The sequence below is a fragment of the Chaetodon auriga genome, chromosome 14 (assembly GCF_051107435.1).
Source record: "Chaetodon auriga isolate fChaAug3 chromosome 14, fChaAug3.hap1, whole genome shotgun sequence".
Classification (NCBI taxonomy): domain Eukaryota; kingdom Metazoa; phylum Chordata; class Actinopteri; order Chaetodontiformes; family Chaetodontidae; genus Chaetodon; species Chaetodon auriga.
In genome coordinates, this window is record NC_135087.1 from 19,250,792 (window position 1) to 19,271,760 (window position 20,969).

Here is a 20,969-nt window from a genome sequence, read left to right on the forward strand (position 1 = left end):
CGCTCCTGGTCTGCTGCGGAGGAGGGACGACCAGGATGGGTGAAAAGCGGAGGATAAATTTCACCTCGTGTGCAGTGTCCTGCATGTACATGTGTGTGACGAATAAAGGGGAATGTCTCCCCCCGATTCTTCTTCTTCTTCTTCTTCTTCTTCTTCTTCTTCTTTACACACGAGGTGTCCCAACAGAAAACGTTTGGGAATTAATATCAGGGATGGAAGTAACAAATTACATTTAGCATCATTTTTCAAACACACTGCTTGCACTTGAGTAAAATATCTTAAGTAGGAGTACTTTGACTTGAATAAAATATACAAACACTGTTTTTAGTTGCATTTCTCTTGCTCATAATACTGTACATCAAACTCATTTGTATTGGGTCATTTTTAGAGTGTGCTGATTTCATTGTGCAAATGAAACTGTAAATTACATCAATAGACCTTAATGATTTGCCATTTAGTATCAGGTTTATTTATTTATGTTATTTATTTAGGAACATTATTGATTATAATGCATTGTGCATTGTACATATAATCATTATATATTATATTATTAACTACTTATGCATTGATTCGTCCCATGTATAAAATCGTTCAGGCCCTTGCCAGTAAGCTTCCAACCCAGCTCGAGCTCTCTAAGAAGACGAGGAAAAACTCCTGTAAATCCTACGTGCATGAGGAAAACAGAAGAAACCTCGAGAGAGGCAATTCAAAGAGAGGCCCCCTCTCCACGGACAGCTGGGTGGTTGAAGCAGCAGCGTGGTCAAAGATTACGACTGACGAGAGTAGCTGAGTCCATTTTGAAGCTGGCAGTTGATCTACATCAGCTGCTGGCTTCACCATGAACATGGAGGCTACTCGTCTCTCAGTCCCACATCTGCTGCTTCAAAAAGGGCCACACATGGGAATGACAGCAGAGTTGATCCTGGACGTGAAGGAGAGCTAGACTTTCAGCTGTTTTCTTCTGAGGTTCAGTCTGGATCACATCAGCCAGGGTTGGTCCTTAAGTCTGCTCAGGGTTGGTCTGACCAGTGGGGTGGGGTGATAGGTTCCTATCCTGTCTGCGGCAGCCGGCAAAGAACGATCCGAAGCTTCCGTTTCCCATCAGTATCCTGAGTTGCTGTGGCTGAAGAGCAGATGTCCATGCAGTGTCCCAAACAGCAACTACACCCAGCTGCCACGCTGTCATCGGTTTGGCCCAGTAACGCTGGTACAGGAACCACTCGGGAGGGTATAGTGATAGGTTCCTACAATACACATGCAATGACAAAGGTTAATGGTGAGGAACAGAGGTAGAGAACAGGCACAGCAAAGACGGTGGATTGGCTCAGAGAACCAGATTAGTATAGAAAGATGGCATACCTTCATCTCTAGAGTATAGCCCCTGTTTCAGGCATGTGCCGCAGCCAAAATGAATAATCCTGAGGCGTAGAACGTCAGAGCCAGTCTCAATCACAATGTTGTCCAGCTTGATGTCCCTGTGGAACACATTTTGGAGTGGATCTCAATGAGGGCATTGACCCTGACCTGAGGGGAAGAGAAAGAGAAACACAGACATTCGCTGACCCTAGAAACATATAGAGTGGATACGTGTGTGTGTGTGTGTGTGTGTGTGTGTGTGTGTGTGTGCGTGTGTGTGTATGTGTGTGTGTGTGTGTGTGTGTGTGTGTGTGTGTGTGTGTTTGTGTGTGTGTTTGTGTGTGTCTTGCATAGCACGTCCTAGAGGATGACTGTTGCATCTGCGGCAGCCAGCAAAGAACGATCCAAAGCTTCCGTTTCCCATCAGTTTCCTGAGTTGCTGTGGCTGAAGAGCAGATGTCCATGCAGTGTCCTAAACAGCAACTACACCCAGCTGCCACGCTGTCATCGGTTTGGCCCAGTAACGCTGGTACAGGAACCACTCAGGAGGGTATAGTGATAGGTTCCTACAATACACATGCAATGACAAAGGTTAATGGTGAGGAACAGAGGTAGAGAACAGGCACAGCAAAGATGGTGGATTGGCTCAGAAAACCAGATTAGTATAGAAAGATGGCATACCTTCATCTCTACAGTATAGCCCCTGTTTCAGGCATGTGCTGCAGCCAAAATGAATAATCCTGAGGCGTAAAACGTCAGAGCCAGTCTCAATCACAATGTTGTCCAGCTTGATGTCCCTGTGGAACACATTTTGGAGTGGATCTCAATGAGGGCATTGACCCTGACCTGAGGGGAAGAGAAAGAGAAACACAGACATTCGCCTAGCCTACGAAACATATAGAGTGGATACGTGTGTGTGTGTGTGTGTGTGTGTGTGTGTGCGTGTGTGTGTATGTGTGTGTGTGTGTGTGTGTGTGTGTGTGTGTGTGTGTGTGTGTTTGTGTGTGTCTTCTATGGCACGTCCTAGAGGATGACTGTCGCATCTGCGGCAGCCGGCAAAGAACGATCCAAAGCTTCCGTTTCCCATCAGTTTCCTGAGTTGCTGTGGCTGAAGAGCAGATGTCCATGCAGTGTCCTAAACAGCAACTACACCCAGCTGCCACGCTGTCATCGGTTTGGCCCTGTAACGCTGGTACAGGAATCACTCGGGGGGTATAGTGATAGGTTCCTACAATACACATGCAATGACAAAGGTTAATGGTGAGGAACAGAGGTAGAGAACAGGCACAGCAAAGATGGTGGATTGGCTCAGAGAACCAGATTAGTATAGAAAGATGGCATACCTTCATCTCTACAGTATAGCCCCTGTTTCAGGCATGTGCCGCAGCCAAAATGAATAATCCTGAGGCGTAAAACGTCAGAGCCAGTCTCAATCACAATGTTGTCCAGCTTGATGTCCCTGTGGAACACATTTTGGAGTGGATCTCAATGAGGGCATTGACCCTGACCTGAGGGGAAGAGAAAGAGAAACACAGACATTCGCCTAGCCTACGAAACATATAGAGTGGATACGTGTGTGTGTGTGTGTGTGTGTGTGTGTGTGTGTGTGCGTGTGTGTGTGTATGTGTGTGTGTGTGTGTGTGTGTGTGTGTGTGTGTTTGTGTGTGTGTTTGTGTGTGTCTTGCATAGCACGTCCTAGAGGATGACTGTTGCATCTGCGGCAGCCGGCAAAGAACGATCCAAAGCTTCCGTTTCCCATCAGTTTCCTGAGTTGCTGTGGCTGAAGAGCAGATGTCCATGCAGTGTCCTAAACAGCAACTACACCCAGCTGCCACGCTGTCATCGGTTTGGCCCTGTAACGCTGGTACAGGGAGCGTATAGTGATAGGTTCCTACAATACACACGCAATGACAAAGGTTAATGGTGAGGAACAGAGGTAGAGAACAGGCACAGCAAAGATGGTGGATTGGCTCAGAGAACCAGATTAGTATAGAAAGATGGCATACCTTCATCTCTAGAGTGTGTGTGTCTTGTCTGATCCATGCTCGTCTGCCACCATCAGAAAGTGCGTCCTTCACCGTTGAAATGCTGGAACTAATAACGATTAAACTGAGTTTGTCTCTGCTTTTAAAGCTGGTGCACGGAATGCTGGAACCTCACTACATTCCGGGCACCAAATCTTCAAAGAGATCAAAGCCACAGCAGCAGATTAATGAAAAAAACAACTCAAAAATTCAAAAAAAAACAAAGACATAATATGATTTCATGGCACCTGAAAGACAAACAACAGTAACTGGATTCAGTCATATCAAAACATGGTTGGAGGCCAACTCTCATGATCTGTCTACAATCATTATATGAACCAACAAACCAGTTCAACAGTGCTGCTATCACCAGACAAAAACCACTTTTCATCTCGTCTTTTACTGTATGCAGCAAATGCAAGTTTGTCCTTTGTCCTGAACTGGACCAGACTGGCAAAACCAGAAATCGACCCAAATCTTTTTAGCTTGGGGTTAACTTGCACCCATGCAATATGCACCTTTTCTATATTAAAATGTCTAAAAAATGACTGACTGTCATATATTCATTTCAATGAATGATGAAAAACAAGAAAGAAGAGTTGAGACAGCAGACTTTCGGTACATGTAACGTGGCTTTTAGTGTATTGAACTTAAACTGCTACTTCGGTTATTATTTATACAGCCTCAATATCACAAATCACAGTTTGCCTCAAGGGCCCAGTTTTTTACCATTCAAATCAGTTTCACTCAAACCAATGAGTTCCTCTGTTATAATTACTCTCAACTGGTTGATGTTTTAAGTAAAGTCGGCTTGGCCTTGTTCACAGTGTATAACACTCACAGAGGGAGTATCATTTGTTATAGGAGTGGTTTTACTTTATTACTACTTGAACACAAGTAAACGATGTTAATACTTCATCCACCACTGCTGCTCGTGGATACATGGAGGTGTTTGGTACAGTCCATCTCCTTCTGTATCCAAACTGTCTGACTCCCCCCCTCTATCTCTCACTGACACAAACACACACAGAGAAAGAGAGACAGAGAGAGAGACAGAGAGAGAGAGACTGAGAGAGAGAGACTGAGAGAGAGAGAGAGAGATGGAGGGGAGAGCACGAGTCTATAGACGAGTGAAACATGCAAATAAATAAATAAAAACAGCACAATAACCCCTCCACCAGCAACAACAGTGTTCTTCTGAAGCTCGTGAGAGGCAGGAGGCTGTGAATCGAGGTGCACAGCAGGGTGAAGAAAACACTTCTTGGGGACACAGCTAGGGGAGAGTGGCGGTCTCCTGACTCGGGACTTATACTCCCCCTGCACACACCTGGAAAGCTTGAAGTCCACAGTGCACTGCAGGGACCCCACCAGGTACTGTATGCAGACTTTATCCACTTCTATAGCCACTGCACCATACACTCTCGGGCGGGGGGGGCAAGGGGTCAACTCAGTGGTAAAGTCAAGAGGCACGTGTTTGCTTTGGAAGTGAAAAAAGCAGTTCAAAGCAGAGACTTTATCTGTGCACAGGCGACTGTTTGCGTGGGCCAGTGTATGCATATTTAATCGAGGAGTGGGCAGCAATTCAGAGCACTGGCTCACCAAGTGGGCCAGTGAAGCAGGAGGATGACAGAGAGCAAGTAGCCACGCTCGATCAAAGGAGAGGGCTTCTGGTGACAAGTTTGCATGTGATCGGCTGCTCCCTCACTGCTGTGCTTCTGGAGGCAGAAGTTTGCAGACTAAATGGTGACAGCTGTTTGTTTGATGGCTGGCCCTTGAGTTTGAGGTGTGAAATGTGTGAGATGGAGAGGCTAGAGGACAGAAGAAATATTGGCCCAAGTCTGCCACTGAATTGAAAGTGTGCCTTCTTAACTGCTGAGCAATGGAGCAGCTGGACCAGACCTGTAAGTAAAGAAAACCTTTAAAGTTTCATTTCATGTTCATTGTCTTTTCGACATTTAATGGGTTCCATTGACGGATTATTTAGCCAGCTTGTCTTGACTGTAGGCAAGCAGGCTCAGTCCAGGCGCTCATATACAAAGCCAGCACGTTTCACTCTGCAGCAGTAGCAGCAGCTGAGCGGTGCTGAGCACCACCTCCAGCATCACCACCACCAGCAGCAGCAGCACATCGGGGAGGGTTTTGGAGCGCAGTTGGAGAACCGACGACGCCAACGAATCAGCTCCAGACTGGAGTCCAGTCTGTGGTGCTCATGCTCACCGGCTGCTCGCTGCTCGCCGGCGGCTCGGGGACAGTCGAGGCTGCTGAATGAGCGGAGGTGCCGCTGAAAGCGCTGTCCGAGGTGCTGAGACGCCGACAGACCGTCGTTGCTCCTTTTCCAGTCGAGACGATACGCATGAACTGACGTGAATGCCGAGCAGCACAACACGGCACAGCAGCCCGCCGGTGAACGCAGCACCCTCGGCCAGAGTCAATGGGACCGCACGTCGTCCGAGCGTCAGAAAGATGGAGAGATTTTTGCTGCTCGTTCTCGGCTGTCTCTGCGTCTCTCCAGTCACGGCGGGTAAGTTTATGTTTATGTGCAATTAGGGGGGATGTTTCCATGGATTGTGGAGCAGCAGCTCACACAGTGGTATTTTATTGGCTGATGAAACGAGCCGTGGAGGGATTGCAGAGGCATGTGTGTGAAACGCTGCTGTCTCGTGTTGTTCAGGCTTTAGAAATGAACGTTGCGTAGTCTGTAGTGTTTGTGGAGAGGCTGACTGTGTTTGCTGCTGGAGGCTTTTCTGTGTTGCCATCTAATGAAACAAACATATGAAGGGTCACAACTGACGGTTTGAACTATTCACATGTGAGACAGCTTCACGTGCGTTGATGAAGATCACTGGGGCTAATCTGACCAATGACAAACCGTATTGTTGTCTGTCTCTCGAAGCAAAGCAGTCTCTCTGTGAGTGTGTGTGTGTGTGTGTGTGTGTGTGCTTGTGTGTGTGTGTGTGTGTGTGTGTGTGTGAGCCAAGCTGACCTTTGAGTCTAATTTCAGGCAGGTACTATGAACTGCTGCACACACACACACACACACACACACACACACACACACACACACACACACACACTACTTGCACACTCTGTGTTTTGTGTTTTTTTGTCTTCACACTTCTGTACTTAATTCACACTGTAAAGAAACTATATTACAATGTGATGTTCAGACTCTTTAAGCTCTCAGCATTTCTCCTGGCAGGCAGTGAGATGTTTATAAAGGACGCTGACACTTGATTTTTTGAGCTCCACTATATTAAAGGCTGAAGTGAATGGCTTTATTGAACTAGCTGTATTTAACCATTATAAGCAGTATATTAACACTTCATGAATTCTTCACGACACATCGTAACACACTCTGACATAAGATTACCTTGTTGTATATATATTATGTGTTTATTATTGTATTTGTTACTTCCCTTGTGAAGTATCCACAAGTGATTAATGAACAATCGGAGAATACCTTAATAAACACTTCAGAGAGTCATGTCTCCAAGAAATGACGTTTATGTACAACTAATAAGTAACAGCAAATATGTTTTGAAGGAAATGTAATGCAGATTAGGTTTTGTATTAACATAATTAGGAAATGTTATTGATTAATTTACCTGAAAGTCAGAAATATATTTACAGGCGACACACACACACACACACATATATATATATTCTATTCTTAGTGACTTCAGCATTATTCATCTTTTTATGGTTTTGGTTAGGCACTTACAGCACTCAGTTAATGTCAGGGAAAGATCAGGCTGTTTTAACACAGAAAAAGTCAGCAGCAATCACAATCTTTGTCTAACCTTAACCGAGGTGCTTTTGTTGTCTAAATGTGATCACAGTCTGGACTTGATCGTTGGATTCTGGTGTCACAGTCCTGCACTTTGTGTGTCCAGAATCCGCTCGACCACCTCGCTGACACTCCGGCTCATAAAAATAAGTGTTTCATTCAGTCAAACAAACGTTGACTCTGAACATAATCCAGCCAGTGATTACGTTTGTCAGCACAATGTGATAATGAAAGCAAATTAGTTTCATATAAACAGAATTTTTAGTAGACAAGGTTGCTTCAAATGTCCTTTTATCTGCTTACAACTAAACTGTGGTGTGTTGTAAACATTAATTTTTTCTTTATATGCTGTTTATGAATGCTAAATAATAATTTGTTACCACTGATTTCTACAATATTACAAGAACAATGATTGCATGTGTAGTAAAAACAGTGAGCAAATTCCAACAGCAAACATGATTTGTCACCACAATCAACAACAACTCTATGTCCAAATGCGGACAGAAAGACAAAGCAACAGGGCACATCAGGTCATCAGTGATCATAGACGCAGGAAGGGAACCAGTGGCAGCAGCTTAGAATCTTAGATGTAACTGTGATCATTTAACCCCAGACCAGTTTCGTAAAAAGCAGCCTAATACACCTAATCAAGACATACCCAAAGTAAACTGATAGCTGTTCTTGAACCATTTGGAGTACATGCATGGTTTTAGTCTCTTTTGAAAGGTAGCACTCCAATTGGAATTTGGACACACTGAAGTGAAGACTGAAGAAGGGTTTTATTTTCACCTGAATATTTGTTTGCAAATACTGCACACTATTTGTGGGACTTAATAGCTGGAAAACACAATGGGTCACAGTGTGAAGTCTTACCTGAGTTCAAGTTCAATAAAAACTGATAACAATACTACAGAAATGGAACATTTTCATATTTCTCTAATGCTATATCTATGTGTCCTCCAACAAAGGGCAGTTTACTATATATATTTATCGACATACATGTCTATATTTCTGTTCATGAAATCTAAATTTCGTCCATCTATATTCATGTTTAAGACATCTATACCTACATTTACTCTATGTCTTTATATGGAGGCCATTTACTGTATTTATCATTTGAAATTATGTGTAATGTCCCTGTTATCAATGAAATCCTTGATTTGAGGTCACTGAAGCTGTGTTCAGATCTTCATTGGCTATTCGAAGCGTCAGTCTTTAGCAAAATTGGTTGCAATTGGCTCAATCTTCACATGGAAGAAGGCCTTTATTCAACTCAGACTGTTATTGGCTTCTCTGGTTGCTAGGCATATCGTGATTAGTGAAATGAGGTGTCATTTGAAACCTGAGACACTACAGAGTAACATCAGTCTGAAGACACTTCCAGAAGATGTAACGTACAAGTACATCACCTGCTAATCTGAAAGGAGTAAACATATTTCTATGGATTATAGTCATGTTTTTGACTAAATGCTTTACTGCAGTAGATTGTCTGGACCTTTGTCGTGTGTTATTGATCTGCAGATCACCGAGAGACAACATCTGGTAATTTACCTCAGTGTTGCGTCAGTTTTAAACACAGGTGTTTATCTGATGTTGCCATTTATTGCGCCTCTTGTTGTGATTTTATGTTGAAATTGTTTACATCAATCAATTCAGGTGAATGTTAGCTTTCTAAAGGTGTATAATATGAGTGCAAACATGAATGTCGTGTTTGTGTCAATAGACGGGAAGAATAAAAAAACAACAATAAATTCTCCAACTGCCTGCGGCCGGGCCGTTGGAACGGTAAGGAGCGGCTAACTTAAATTTATTGGTATGTGTGTTTCATTGAATATTCCTATAATAGGACACTATCAATCAGAGTGGGAAGAGTGTTCGACTTCTCTGCGTTGTGTTGCTTTGAGCCATTGGTCAATTGTTTACATTTGCTGTGACTTGATGCGAGCAGAACTGGAACTGGACTACGGACCGCTATGGTTGATAGGTTACATAGACTTTCCAAATGTGAACATGAAGATTGTTTTATGTGTGTGTGTGCGTGCATGGATGCTAGCCTAGTGAATTGTGCCTTGTGTTGTTGCCATTGTCATTGTTACTGTGGCGAGTGACATACAGAGCCACAGAGCCTCAATTATATAAAATACATGTCGTCACACTTGTATATTCAGTTGGCAGCCCCCCTCACTGAAACACAAATAACCTCATCCTACAGTCCATTTAGTCTCTCTTCTGATATCAAACAATCTTCATCTCTAACAATGACTGTCAAATTTTACGCAAACATGAGCGAGAGGTCCTGATAAAATCAACTTTTCCCACCCTGATCTGAAACCCTGTTCAACCACATGTCCAATGACAACTGTACACCTGATCTAGGTTAACTCTAGACTGTATGTGTTTGCCTTTTGTTTTTTGACTTTGATTTTTACTGATGAAAACAAAGTAGTTTCAAACTCTTTTTCCGATGGAGGTAGTCTGGCCGGAGACTTTGCTGCATCACTTTCTCCTTTGTTTCCTTTCATCTCTCCACTGTATCTAATAAAGGCATAAAATGTCCCAAAATGTGTTTAAAAAAAACCCCCATTTCATTACAATTAAATAAACTTTTTCTGCTGATGAAGATCATGTGAAATGACCCAAATCTTCAAAAAAGCTACTAAATGGACCTTGAGGTGAGATTACTTTGTCAACTGCTGTTTTCTAGGTCAAGAATAAATTCTGAATGTCAGTGAGTCAGAAAAGATTTGACCAGTTCAGAGAGTTGCAGGCTGAAGTGTAACTATGTCACTTTTGGGTTCATAATTCAATTCGATTCAAGTTTTTGTCTCAGAGTTTATTTAGTCAGACACCTGCAGCAGGAAAACCAGGCCAAATCGATGTCGAGGCAGAGAGGTGGACTGGCAGAAGTGAGTGGGTGTGCACCACGGCACCATAAACTGTACACTACAGTGACGTCTTTACTGTTTCTGTGTTTATAGTGACTCATAAACAGTCAGTTGATCCTGGGAAAGGAAAGGTAATGTTTCCATTTAACATGGAAATGGACTCTCTAACACATTCATCTAAATGAGGCCATAAATCCCAGCAGGCAATTTCCCCTGGTCCGTAACAGTTCTGAGTTTGGAGGGAAAAAAGAGAAAATCAATGAATCAATCAACAAATTGAACAGCGATGCAAGTTATGCAAAGGCTCCAGGCTGTTCTGTGTGTTTGAGAGATGCTTCAATAATGAGTGAAGGAAGCTGAGTCTTTCAAGAGCTCAGAGGTTGATTTTTTTATGCTGTAAAGCAAAAAAATCTTAAACTTTGACAGCCGCCTGCCAGGTGATGAATTCTCTGTGAGTACAGTTTGGTACAGTACAGTGCAGGAGGTTAACAGTAAGCACCCATCCCTCTGCTCTCCACCACCAAATTATCATCCAATGAGAAACAGACTGTTAATATTTCTGAGCAGCATGCAGTCAGTCAGAGAGACAAAGTCCAAATTAATGTGGTTTCATAAGATTTTCAGTGCTACTAGTCACACATGATGCAGTTTCTCAAACATACATTACAAATGCTTGTTTTTGCTTTCAGTATAGTTTGATAGACACAGCATTATGCATTATTTATTAAAAAAATAAACAAAGCCTTCGGGGCTCTGATGTTATTCTTTCCTCGTGGCAGGTTTGTCACATGCATGAAATCAGATGAGTGATCATCACTGAACACATTTGAAGTCCATCATTGGTGTCAGAGGAGAAGCAGACGGTGTGCTGGGCTCGTGTTCATGGTCCCTCACTGAAACAGTGATGTCATGAGTTCTACTGTACACATTAGAGGCAGCAGCAGAGAGTCTTGTGGTGTATTTTTAGTCCTCTAAATGCAACGCTTCTGCCCCAGTTTTATTCAAACGTGTGTCCTTTAGACCTGCTGGGTATCTGGGGCAGCTTCCTCATTTAAGGGCTGAATCATTACTGTTCCCTGTGAATAGGCTCTTTAACAAGGCACAGAGAGGATGGGAGGTGTGTGTCGCGGGGGATGCAGAATTTCGTAAGTGCATGTGATTATCTGTTCATTAGTTTCCCTCTAGTCCATTCTGTGAGCACAATTAGCGGTTTGTAATTATTAGCTGTTTGTAATCTTGTTTGCTGTTTGCAAGAAAAAGCAGTTTACTGCACTTTTATTTCAGGAGCTCACTGCAGCACAGTTACAGTTCACCAGAGAGCCACTACTTCTTCCAAATTTGGGGGTTGATGAGGAAATACCTTAATGTTTCAACTGCATGTAAAAATGCTGGAACAACACGTACATGTTTTGTGACTTTCACTGACAGCATTTGATGATTTCACAGTACTATTTCTACCATATTATTTAGAAGGCATAAATACTCACTGGCAATCTGCCACTACAATTAGCTTAAGTTTCAACAGTAAGGAAGGCTGCATCTCAGAAATTCACCAAGCCATCTCACCCACTCTCTAATGAAAAAAGCAAGTGATGACGGCTATTTGTTACTACTTTGCTACAGAATCAGAGGGCAGCTTTATTTTAAATAAACAATGAATGAATGAAGTGTTTATTAATGTGTCACGCCAAGACACCACAAAATCATAAAAGCCAGATCCAAACTGCTGATCATGCATGTAAAACAATACCTTCAAAAGGTTACAACATCCATAAATCACTGGCAGAATATGCTCTGTACTCACACAAAGTTAGCAAAACACAAATCAATCAAAACTGAACAACCAGTCCAATGTCTGATTGAATTGAATATTTTTGTCAGCCATTTTATGGGAAATGGACTCCCTGAAATCATCACAGTTTGTACAATACAAAAGAAAATGAATCATTATCCACATCTAACAAAATCACACCGCTCACACAATCTGTTTTTTATATATATATATATATATATATATATTCTGCCAACCTCAAAAGAAGATCAGTTTCTCAACAGTGCAGTTATACTTTTGTTTGATACGCAGCTTATATGAATAGTTAAATGTATATTGGTACTCTCTTATTTGATTTTTGGCTGCATGCACACAGGTATTTTTGGGTTGCAAGTAGATCTGCGTGTAAATACAGGATGAGCTTTAGAACACAAAGATGAAGCTGCAACTATTTTATAAGCTTGACAGAGTCAGTGTATTTCTGGAGTGCAGAATTGGGGCTGAGCGACAAAAAAGAAAAAGATACGTCCTCCTCGAAGCTTTGTGTTGTCAATACTGCCCAGATAATCTCCCTTTATCTTTCTCGCACCCTGCACATTTTAATTGTCACCTGTCCTCTTACATAAGTGCCAGTAATGCTTAGTGTTTGTATCAGCACCGTAGTGGTGCTGCTGCTCTTTCCTCTGGCACCTGTCTGCCTCTTCTTCGTTTCACAAAGCCTCTTTGAGTTCCTCTTTGAGAGCTCGCCAATGGCTTAGCGAGAAGCAGATGAATAAGAGCGATGGCCTTGTGGTTGATAGCGAGTGCTCATATGTGCTAAAGCTTTCAGATCTTGTGGCAACACAAGGATTTAAGGCCAAACAGCAGCAGCTTGAGAGAAATACTTTAGATTTTCATCTTTTTTTCCTGAGAATTTTTTTTTTTTTGGGAAATTGCACTAAAAAGCTTTTCTTTAACCGTGTTTGCCTTTGTTAAGTGATGTCAGGATGCCTCTTTTTTTTTGTTAAAATGGAATGAAACAGGCTTTAGAGGACAGATTGGTGCAAGCATCTGGACACCGGGCCTGTGGGAGAAAGCAGTGGCAATGTCCAAAGACTGACGTGGCAGTGGCAGCTTGCTGGCATGTCATGTGTGCAGGTGGAGGACGAGCTGAGCTGCCGCTTAGAGGGAAATCAATGCCAGGGATGTAAAGGTGTTTATGGGGTATTGAGTGTCACAGACCTATTTGTTTGTGTACATGAGTGTGTGTTGTGATTCTGTTCTCCATCCATTTGCATGTACAGACTCAGTTATACAGAAACTCTTTGAAAGTTCCAGTCGCATTAATGTAGAGTTATTTGTTGTGGACAAAAGCAGCCACAGAGAAAGACAAAGGAAGAAAACATCATGGACACATAAGATAAGACACTGTAGTGTCTTGAAAGCAGGCATGCAGGAAAGCTTCCCAGCATGCACTGGAGCAAAGCATTTATTGACAGAAGTCTCACTTTGTGTGTTCTTGCAATGGTGCTGATGTTATTGTATTTCATTGTGCTCTACAACATTTCCACTGTTTCCACTTTTCATTCCCTGTCATGCTGTTAGTTATTACAAACAAATGTGGTTACACCAAGAGTGGATTGGATGAAATGCTCTTGTGACTGTTAGTTCCATTAAAATACTGTATAATGGTAAACTTTGACTCTCTTGTTGTTTCTAGACTGAGTAATAACTGCAGTATTTAATGAAACTCAGTGAAACCAGACTGTATTATCTGACACATTTACTCATGCACAGATACAGTAAATAAACACTACAAAGATGCAGAATGGGGAGAAGTAAGAAAAAGTGATTTCACTTCATGCGATGGTCAAATAAAGAATAGATGCTGGGTGCAGAACCACTTCAGTGTAATTCATAGATGACAAATTTGCCTTTTAATTGCTTCATTTGTTTTAACAATTTCAACATAATGGAAAACAAATGAAAATTAAATTAATGTTGCCAAAATGCGACAATTCATTATAAATGCAGATTAATTAGAACTGAATGTCATTAACAGATTCGTGGTCTCTAGCCGTATATGAAGCCACAGGTGGTCTCAGCACAACAGAAAAGATTAAAACGAGTTCACTCTGAATAAATGATCTCTTTTTTTTCCAAATGAAAACACAAATATGTGCCTTCAGGAACAACAGTTTGCAGTATATCAATAAGGCTTACGTGGTTGACTGTTGAGGTGATTTGTGTGTCTGTTGTCTGGGTCTGTTGTCCCATTAGTACACCTGAGTACCACTGGAGGTTTGTTGTGTGAACTGTCATGTGTGGTTCTATATGTACACACATTGACAAGCAGGGAAAGAAATTGATTCATCTGACTCAATGTGTAGATACGAGCATATGCATATGCCCCCCATTTGTCTCCTCAAAAGTTTTGTCTCCTGTTCCAGAAGTTGTCGCTGACACAGATAAACCAGGATTGTGTTTCTTAATCTAAATGTGACCTGACGCCTACTCATGCTGAGGTGTAAACGTGTGTGTGTGTGCTTTTCAGCATGTATGTCAGTCAGTTTCCAATGATCAACCTTTGTGGCGGGAGATGCAAGTCTGGTTTAGGTGGGGGGCCTCAATACTCAGTCAGGGGCCAGTAGTCAGTCACACAGCATGTGGTTCTCTAAAGGGAATATTTGCCAGAGACAGACACAGAGATGAAGGCAGTGATGGATAGAGAGAAAGCAAATGAATGTATGCAAAGAGGGGAAAGTGCTCGCGTTCGAGCCGCAAGGGAGAAAGACAAAGACAGACAGAGAGAATGTGAGTGACAAAAGGAGAGAGTGAAACATGGAGGAATCAGAGCAGGAGGATTATTCACGTTCTCCACCTGCCTGTGACACCAACTCTCCCAGGCAGCTACTGTAGGCGTTACTTTAGCAGCTGTCCCCGAGTCCTCAGCAGGGCTGCAAGACCTCCACAGAGAGAAACAGACAGACAGACGCTACAGTAAGTCTGAAGGGAAACACAGATGAGACAGATGAAAGTTATGTATCAAACCCTAATATCATATTCATAACCTCACATCAAGCTGTGAGCTCCTTTAGCGTTATCAGCGCCATCCCATATCACTGCTCATTCCCTGTCTGTTGTATGTGTGTGTCAGAGGGGTGGCGGGTTCGTAACTGATTTGAGAGTAGATTTCATTAGTAGCGGGCTTGTCAAATAATCAGCCTCACGGCACTCCTTTGCCTTTTTGAATTAGCTGGCTTGCATTCTCTCTACACACAATGCTGCATTGATTTTCATACCCTGCCTTTTGACATTTAATTAGAGAAAAGTGTGTGTGTGTGTGTGTGTGTGTGTGTGTGTGTGTGTGTCTGCGTGTCTATCTGATGGAAAGAGAGAAAGATTGTGTTTTGCAATCCCCCCCGCCTCCCCACCTCAGCATTCTCGTGGCCAGCAGGGCTGGAAAATTCATTTCCTTTGAGTAAATAACTCATTTCTCTACAAAGGGACAAAAAGACCCTTAGGTGTAATTATTTGACAGTGCTGGGCTGCTGTGCACAGAGGCAGAATGGACCACCGAGGACACACAGGCTCTGCTCAACATGCAAAACATGCAGAAAACATGCACATGCAGCCTCCCACACACACAAACAGGCGCTCTGTGGCTGTTAAAGGAAGACGTCCTTAATGAATTCAAAATTAAAATCTATATACTGACTGCCTCAAACTGTTCTCCAATTTCTAAGCTGCACTGCCCGTATTGCATATCAGCTGATCAGCAGCCGGTGTGTGAGAGGCATGAGGCTAATCAATAGCAGAATAGTACATAAGTGAGTCACAGCTTTTCACCCACCATCTCCTCCCTGCACCCAGATTCCCATTGAAGTGTCAGTTACAGGCAGAGAGCTTTACACCCCAGGTATGGAGGAGCTGCCAAAAAGCCCCAGTGTAGTAGCTGTACAGAAATATAGTGAGGAGCGTTGGAGAGACAGACAGAGATGAAAAAGAGAGACAAAACCAGAAAGACAGTGGGAGTGTGTGTGTGTGTGAGGGGCAGGTTCAACACAAGTGTCCATGACAGTCTCAAAGAAGAAGGTGAATAGAAGACGAAATACAGGAAACTTATGTGTAACGGGTCGGTTTAGGACCCAACTGCAGTACCACCGGAGCACGGAAGTCACTTTCGCTGACTTTGCTCTCAGGAGTGACACAGATGGATATGCTGTAGTACTGAATGATGTCCTGTTCAGAACTAGTGTCTCTTAAAGTACAAGGCGCGGCAAGATCAATGTTCCGTTTGGAACCTTTGAGAGTTTCTTGAAAAGTTTGGCGAATCAAACATTCAACAGTCACAGTCAGGCAGAGATCTACAAAGTGCAGGATGAAACACTGAGTCAGATACTGAAAGCAGAGGTGTTTAACAGAGAACAGAAGATCATACCAAGTCAAAGGCAGGCAGGTCTGGTAACTGGACTGATTGGGAATGAATCTCAGGTGAGTGGGCAGGTAGACGTGGCTGGCAAAGGGAGTGAGAGTGGAAAAGAACTGACAGCACAGGTGAACAGAAGAGAAGACAAGGCAGCAGGTAAGAGACTGGAGGGTACTGTGACTGTATGAGGTGGAATTCCTCTGTGAAAGAGGTAGTGGATACAGATCCAAAAGCTCTGGCAGCTGTAAGAATCAAATGGTGGACAAAGAAGAAGGAAAGAGGATATCTGTGTTGGAGCTGCTGTTTGTGGTTTATGTAACATTTCAAGCAGTCATATGTTGGAACATTGTAAAGACAGTGGCTAATGAAAAAGGCAATATGTCCAGTCAATTCTAAGACACGACACAGCGTTACAGTGTGACTCCGATGTGAACACATGTGTTTGATAGCACTTCTAAATTATTCACCAGATGCTTTAGCTTCTAAATGAGGCACATTAACGCCTCGTGTTTGCCTGCTCTCCAGAGCATCAGACTGTGATCTACCTAACTTCTGTATGTGTGTGTGTATGATTGTGTGCATCAGTGTGTGTATGCGTATCCACAAGGGCGAGACCACGTGCCAAGGTCTCCTCTGACACATGCAAGGGCAAACTCCAGATCAGCATCCTGATGGCTCTATCATGGCACATTAGCTATGAATGAGGGGAGAGCTGGCATCCCTGCCAGCTGTATGTATGCTAACCCCAGAGAGCACAGCGCCACCGCAGCTCACTGACACTCAATAAAAACAAGCGGCAAGCAGTCGTAATTCCCCCAACGCTATCGTTAATTGTGGCACAAGACAGCGGCATGCTAATCAACATGTGCTAATTTATAGCCTCTGATTCTGCTGTGACCGCACATCATGGCTGCAGCACAAAGTTTTATTTTTTCCCTCTTCAAAAAAGTGTTCCTTCAAACGCTTTGATGTTCACTTTCACCTGCTGTTATTGCACCTTCCATACAAAGTGTCTGTTTACCTGCTATTAGCAGTGAAATGAGCTAAAGCCGTTTAAGTTGCTACACATTAATTAGTAGCAGCACAGTGATCCCCAAAGGGATTCAAAGACAGGAACAGGAAGTAACAAACACCCGACTCTTGTGTCTGCCTCTAATATGCCAGATAACAGTGGAATGTGATGTTGCCAACAGGCAGTTTTAATGTTGTTTACCAGCCTGCAGACAAACTTGTTAGCTCAGAACTGGTCCAGGGGCCTGACTGTGAGAAACGCATTTCTAAGGATTGCAGAGCTGTGTTATGGTGCTCCAAATCAGGAATATCTGGAAGCTGGAACACCACCCTGCTCACTTTCATGCTCTCTCAGTTTCAAAGCCCCGGCCGTCTGCTCAGGTGTCACACTGCATCCGACTGTCTCAGCTGACTGGGGTCACAAGTGTCGCGCAGCTGAACTGGTTCCAGTCCCAGACTGCACATTCAAAGGTTTACTCATGGGCAACGTTACCAAAAACACAATCAAACAGGCCTTTGGCAAAAGGAAAGATAAACAACAAAACATTTTCCTCTTCGGAGCGCATGATGATCTCCACATTACAACACCCCCATGTTACCTGCAATATTTCCCATCTACAAATCCACTCAGATGTTCTCTCCCTCAGCAGCAGTCAAGAGCAGTTTACCGAGCTTTGGGAAGTGCGTGGACACAAAACAAACTGAAAGAGATCCAGAGGAGGAGTCGGGAGGGAGGGAGGGAGGGATGGCAGCAGGCCTGGAGGAGGTGTGGGAGGAGTGTCGTGTCTTTCTGAGGTCGACGGAGAGAGGAGGAGAACGTTCATTAAATAATGATAGGCTTTATGGACTAAGACTGCGTGTGTGTGTCTTCCCAACATGTCTGGATTCCTCTTCTTGACCATTTCACAGACACACACTTCTCACAGTAACTTCTCTAATGAACGTGGACATGAAGGAGCTGTCACCCTTCACACTCCTCAGCATGGGACAAACTACAAGCTGTCACTCTGGTCATCATTGGCCTAACAAAGGCACACACACACACACACACACACACACACACACACACACACACACACACACACACACACACATACACACACCAGGGACATCCGTCATGGCTCAAAGTCACCCCCATCTCTCAGGGTGAGGCAGACTGTGTGCCACAGTGATGGGAGAGAGTTTATGAAGACATCTGTCTGGTGTTTCATTAGAGCTGACTCTCACGCCATGTGGATATTTAAGGCCCGCGGTCACAGCCAACGTCCACTCTCTTGTCCCACAGCGTAGTGCAATCATATGGGGGAGAGGAGACAAAGATGGACAGAAAGTGACCGGAAGCTGTCGGACGTGAGGACACTCAAAGAGATGGTTTAACTTTATTTTGTAGAACACTGAGGAGAAATAACAAGGACATGTTGCTTTTCTTTTTCACTCCTCTCCCCACCTTGTTGCAATCTCCTGCAATCTATATGCAATAATGTTTTTTATCATCTGTCTCTTATTTAATCTCAGCGCATCTCAGAGGGAACAAAGTCTGTTTTCCAGGAGAGACTTAAAACAATAATTCACTTACAAGTTCAAACAGGCAGTCAGCAATATATACAATAAAAGAAAGAGAAAGCAACAGAAATGCTACGCTCTACTACACTTCACAGTCCAATGAGATATCATTATTTAAAGATCATCCAGTGGGGAAAAATTCTAATTTCAAAGAGCGTTGCAGCAGGCTGCTCCATTGTAAGGAACAAATAGAAAGTGCTCTCACCAAGATCAGAAATTTAGAGGCTGTATAAAAGCAAACCTGTGCAAAATTACAGGATTATAATAGAATATAGGACTTGAACATTTTCTGTTCTGTGCATGTAATCAGCAGAAGTCATGTTAAAAGTCAAAATCAGTTCTCCCTTTCATTTATTTAACTTTCTTTTTCTCCTTCTTCTTGCCCCGCAAACAGGCAGTCCAGCCATTTTACAAATTAAGATGAGTTCACCAGTCACAAGGAGCACTCCTCATCCTTTGGAAACAGTTGGATAATGTCTTCCTCTTCTCCCCAATGATGGCATGGTGATGTCATCAGGGTTATCTCAGATTGAGCACGGAAACTACAAATTTAGAAGCACCTGTGTTACAAACTGGGAGGCGTGGAGTTCAAAGACATGGGCATTTACCCTATATAATGGTGTCCAGGGAAAACCAGGAATTTAACCCAAGTGCAGACCACATGGCAGAGCAGATGCAGTTCAACAAATTTATTAAGACCTAGATGCAGGTGAGGGGGGTGAGGTCAAAGCCACATTAAAAGTCTAAAGTAGCAAACAATATCCAAACCAAGGGAGCAGTCTAGGGAGTGTAGGGAACCAAAGCAAAGTCCAAAATCTTAGAACACCAGCAAAATACTCATAAACTGACAGGAAACTTGACACTGCATATGCAACCAACAAAAACAAACGGGAACACACTGACTTATACAGACAGGGAGGAGAACTAATTAGACACAGGTGAAATGAATCAGGCAATCACAAGGGCAGGAAAACACAGGAAGTAAAGTAAAATCTGACACTTGGGGTAAGACTACAAAATAAACAGGAAGTTACAACACTGAACAGACCAGATCATGACATTACCAGGCAGGGAGGGTCTGATGAAGAACAGATTAAGTTGAATTATGGGTGTTTTGAGTTTGAGTCATACGAGGGAACAAGGGTTCTTTGAAACCTAACCCGGATGGTGCACTTCTGGTGTGTTTGTCTATTTGGGTCAAATCATTTGTGCTGGTGCCGTAGATCTGAACAATTGGTCAGAGAATGCCTGAAAATGAGGGTCTCAGTGTGCTTTTAAGTGACTTTAGCATAGATTCAAAAGATAAACTACTTTCAAATCCGTCTTCTGGTCGTGAACTGCCAAGGAAGCAATCATATCTAAGTCTTAGAAGTGAAGGTCCTGCATTCAAAATTGAATCAGTAAAAGTACAAAAGTATTATCAGCAAAATGGTCTCAAAGTATTAGTTTGTCAAAGTTATATAGAAACAAGGCTGACAAAAAATAACTTAGGTCAGCTAATGTTAGCTTACTCATTAGCAGAGAGAGAAAAAGTTTTATCCCCTCCTTGAGCTGCGACATCATTTGTATCTGGACAATTTTTGCGCTCCATCCACTGGAGTTCATTTGCTTGCTGTGTGGTTGGAAGCGGCATAAAAGAGACTTAACTGAGACATAATGACTGATTTATGACTTCTTCAGTCCCCTCAGCCCCCTCTACCCAAGATGCCCATCCCTCAGGCCACTCAGGAAACAACAAACAAACAGAGGACAGTAAACAAAAGCAACGGCACTTCAAACATCCGAGTACCCGCTGATGAAGAGATGCAGCAGGTCACCATCCTGTCAGCTACTGTTAGTCAGGCCATTCATCAAAACCTCAGCAGCAGGCGGTTGGAGACATAACCCAGAGGCCTGCTTGGATACGGTGTGCTGTTTCTCAAAGTACAGTATGTCAGTGTATACACAAGTGCTACAGCGGCCCATCATCCTATAATTAGCAGCTGTGTGATCTGTCCTCATCGCAGGACAAGTGAGCGTTAACTTCTTCAATAAATCATTGACTGCGTTTGGTGGGTTGAATTAGATTTCTATCCCACTAAAGATGAAAGAGTTGCATCACTGATAGTGACCACTTTTCCTCATCGCTATTCATCTCTCTCAGGTCTGCTTCACATTACAAATA

The 20,969-nt window shown here is 43.1% G+C and overlaps 1 protein-coding gene and 1 long non-coding RNA gene across 6 annotated transcripts in view; one reads left to right on the forward strand and one right to left on the reverse strand.

The window, feature by feature from the left end:
* Window positions 1–459: 459 nt before the first annotated feature.
* On the reverse strand, window positions 460–4,844 carry LOC143331631 (uncharacterized). The gene is made up of 6 exons (XR_013078157.1): window positions 4,708–4,844; window positions 3,363–3,450; window positions 2,700–3,247; window positions 2,038–2,584; window positions 1,360–1,922; window positions 460–1,244 (listed from the first exon to the last, which is right to left on the reverse strand). It is a non-coding gene; the product is annotated as an uncharacterized LOC143331631 (long non-coding RNA).
* The window catches only part of LOC143331630 (fibronectin type III domain-containing protein 5b), a 35,189-nt gene continuing 18,705 nt past the window's right edge, over window positions 4,486–20,969 (forward strand). For 2 of the 5 annotated variants that reach the window (XM_076748706.1, XM_076748707.1), the window contains exon 1: window positions 5,748–5,901. In XM_076748706.1, the coding sequence (XP_076604821.1) occupies window positions 5,748–5,901 (154 nt within the window). Of the gene's footprint in view, window positions 4,752–4,959; window positions 5,282–5,440; window positions 5,902–20,969 lie in introns of those variants that run through there. The other 3 variants (XM_076748710.1, XM_076748709.1, XM_076748708.1) reach the window with 3 other exon arrangements.